Raw genomic sequence first — 3,280 nt, 5'->3', positions numbered from 1 at the left:
AGATATCTTTATCTACACACACAGATGCATATGCACACACAAAGAGTCCGGCATGCACAGGCTCACAGATGGGGTTTGTGTCTGCCAAGTGCTATGTTTGGAAAACTGTAATGAATATGATTACGACCTAAAGACTGGTGTGGTTTATGTAATGAGCAAGACAAAGGCAGTCCACTGCATTTGTATTTAAGGTATCCAGCTGGGTGTCTTCTCTAAAGCCAATTAAATAATTAAATGAAACCATTTATTCCCAAATAAATCTCTCATGATACTTCCCAATCAAATATTTCTTGTGAATAAGCCTACTTTTATATAAAATATTGCATACAGAATACAGTGATGTAAAAGCAACAATTACAGTATGTATTAAATACTATCCTTTGCACTATGCACATTTGAAAATACCTGTTTTATGTTTCTGCTTCTGTACAGAAGATTCATCTATTTCACGCTGCATTGATTTGGATTCATTTAGAATATTGAATATATACATATATATGTTTCATGACTCAAGCACAGACCCACTTGTGTATACATCTGTGATATGCCATCTTATTTCTCTTCGCCCTTGCATCATGATATAACACATTTTATCAAGAGAAAACTCTAATATGGCTCAATAATGACTTACACTAACATACAGTAATCACCTGATTCCATTTTTTCCCAAGCCTTCTAGAAGGGGACGCTAGTTAATTGGTCGATGTTTTGGGGTTCATTCAGGCATCTTTCGTGTTGTATGCAGACATAAGCATACAACTGTCTTTCTTCTTTTTTTCAGGAGGGCATGTTTGTCGAAGACTGAATCCGCTTAAGCCAAGTGCACTGAAGATTAAAATGAGGTCACATTCAATCCAAAGCTAAGAAAAATGCTACCCCAACAACAACGCTTGGAAAATCCATCAAATTCCCTCACTGCTACTCTCACCGGTTGGCTGGAACTCGCCACGAATCCAAGACAGACCAATCAGCACACAACTCGCTGAGTATAAAATTCCACCGCTTCTATCGAAGGCAAAAATCACGTGGGTAAACGTGGCCAGCCAATTATAATCTGTATTCGGCGTAAACAGACCGAACTGGCCAATAGCAGGCAGGAGGCTGTTCTTTTTCCTGTTGACGTCACTGCCTATGCGAGCACCGTTCTGGTGCCAGGAACTGGGCAGCAAAGTAGAGAGGGAAGGAGGAAACCTGGAGGGAATAAGAGGCTCCATCAAAACAAAAGGAATCGTATTTAGAAAGCATTTAACCTTTTAAATATGGCTACAAGAGAAAAACTGTGAAATCGGAGGACTTTTGAGCATGCTCGCTGGCTGATGTAAAATCCGATTGCCAGCTTCTCCTGGATTCGCTCATCGAAGTTTTGGCTGAAGAAGTTCACAGCGGACGACTAGTTGTTAACGTTATCACCGGGGCTGTCGTCGAACTATAACATAGCCTAGCACAACAAAAGGAGAAGACATGGTGTCCTGGATCATTTCGAGAAGCGTTGTGTAAGTACAAAGACGGTTGAGATCACCAAAACTGAACTGAAATGGTTCTGTTAACTTGAGGAAACTAGGTTAGCTGATTGGATTGAGCTGTTAGCTTGCCTTGCTAAGCTATTGTCCTTAAGCTAAGTTGTGACCTTAATCCTTCAAATTTGACTTTAGTGTGAAAACTTTGTCAATAGGAAACTATTTTGTTTAGGTTTTAAAAAAGTTAGCAGACAACTGAAAATCCGGCATTGCTTATTTTGTAATGTAAATAGGTGTGGGGCCCAGGCTAGCTAGCCGTGTGGCTGGACCGTTTGCTGTTGAGTTGAAAGCAAATGCTCCCATCTTGTTTATGAATCATGGCCAGGCATGCTGCTGGTGACTCAGCCAGAACAAAAGGTAACTTTTGTTAAATATGAGGTGGGACTTTACAAGCTCCGACATGTTAATTTAAGAGGGCGTGTCAGGTACAGCTGTCATCTTGGAGGTATTATTAGCCTGCCCTGCCCAATTTAACCGGGCAGCTAGTACATTGTGAGGAGGACACAGGAAAAAGGAATCCTGCACGTATATGTGCGGCTCTACGTGGACGTACTTTGGTTACAGAATACTTAGTAGTTACTTACTGAGATGTCACTATAAATCCTTCTAAAACCAAACTTTAGATATTTAGATTCAACAGTAATATGAGATGTGTTGATTGTTTGGGAAAATCCCAGTTCCTGAGTCTGTATACCTTCACAGTAGTTGCATAACTCAGAGTAATGGAGGAAAGGAATGTGATGGAAACACCAAAGGGAGTGGTGGAGAGTAGGAATGCTTCTCTGTTTTACTCAGAGCGACCAGCAGCAGCTCCATGACATGGGCTAATGAGCACATTCTTTTAACAGTCCGTTGTCACAGGTTGTCTGTAGCTATACACAACTTCTCAGCTGGAGTCTTGACTATGTTGTCTGATTCCGTGGATAATAATTGACTTGTTTGCTGCCTCTTGCAGCAAATTCAGTTGCCTCACAGTAACATTAAACAACAAATATGTTGCTGTGTGTTGGCTTTTAAAATGAACTAGCAGAGACCCTGGGTATGAACACATCCATGGCAGTTCTAGTGCATAATTTAAGATTAGTCTGTGAGGTTTGTGTTTGTATAAACTTGTTTTTTTCTGAGGATTCGAGCTTTGGTGGGCCAATTAAAAAAGAGAAAGTTGTTTGTATTTCTTTAAGCCAAACTTATTTGTCTTGGGTAGGGCTAAGGGCAGGATGCAGCAATCGAGTTCATTCAAAATAGTGATGGAGGAAATGTTTTAATGGAAGAGATGCTTGCAGGAAGGCCAGCAATGCTATTAAAATGACTAATTTACCAAAAGTAACTAGCAGTGCTTGCCAAACCTTTGGTGAAACTCAGCATGTATGCTGCTGCTTGGAGGTTGCTGTTGTTGTGTCCTATAGTAAAACGTATTTTGAAACAAGTACTACATAGACAGGAGAAGATGAGGAGGAGAAAGCTGCATGAAATACACAACTAATAGCAGGCTCCAACCTGCTGTCTCCATCCAGTGAGTCAGACTGCTAGGGGTGTAACGGTGCATGAATTCATCCAGAACGCTGCAACAACACATGCAGTCATATGGAGAAAATGTGGTACAAAGGCTGATAAATGTGACGCTGAGTACAAGTTCCACCTAGGAGCCTTTTGTTGTAAGCCATTAGCAACATACCATGCTAAGCTCAGCCAACGTTACTCATGTCTGACTTAGTCGGTCACACTATGGTGAGTGCAAATGACACACAGGAGCTAGAAGAGCC

At 41.0% G+C, this 3,280-nt stretch overlaps 1 protein-coding gene across 1 annotated transcript in view; it reads left to right on the top strand.

The window, feature by feature from the left end:
* Positions 1 to 1,156: 1,156 nt before the first annotated feature.
* Positions 1,157 to 3,280, top strand: part of reep3b (receptor accessory protein 3b) — a 42,311-nt gene continuing 40,187 nt past the window's right edge. The window contains exon 1 of the mRNA XM_008279308.1: positions 1,157 to 1,493. Coding sequence (XP_008277530.1) covers positions 1,462 to 1,493 — 32 coding nt within the window. The 5' untranslated portion in view covers positions 1,157 to 1,461. The remainder of the gene's footprint in view (positions 1,494 to 3,280) is intronic.

This window comes from Stegastes partitus, unplaced genomic scaffold, assembly GCF_000690725.1.
Source record: "Stegastes partitus isolate 25-593 unplaced genomic scaffold, Stegastes_partitus-1.0.2 Scaffold154, whole genome shotgun sequence".
NCBI lineage: Eukaryota > Metazoa > Chordata > Actinopteri > Pomacentridae > Stegastes > Stegastes partitus.
The sequence above is the reverse complement of the archived record's forward strand: the minus strand, read 5'-3'. Positions and strand labels throughout refer to the sequence as shown.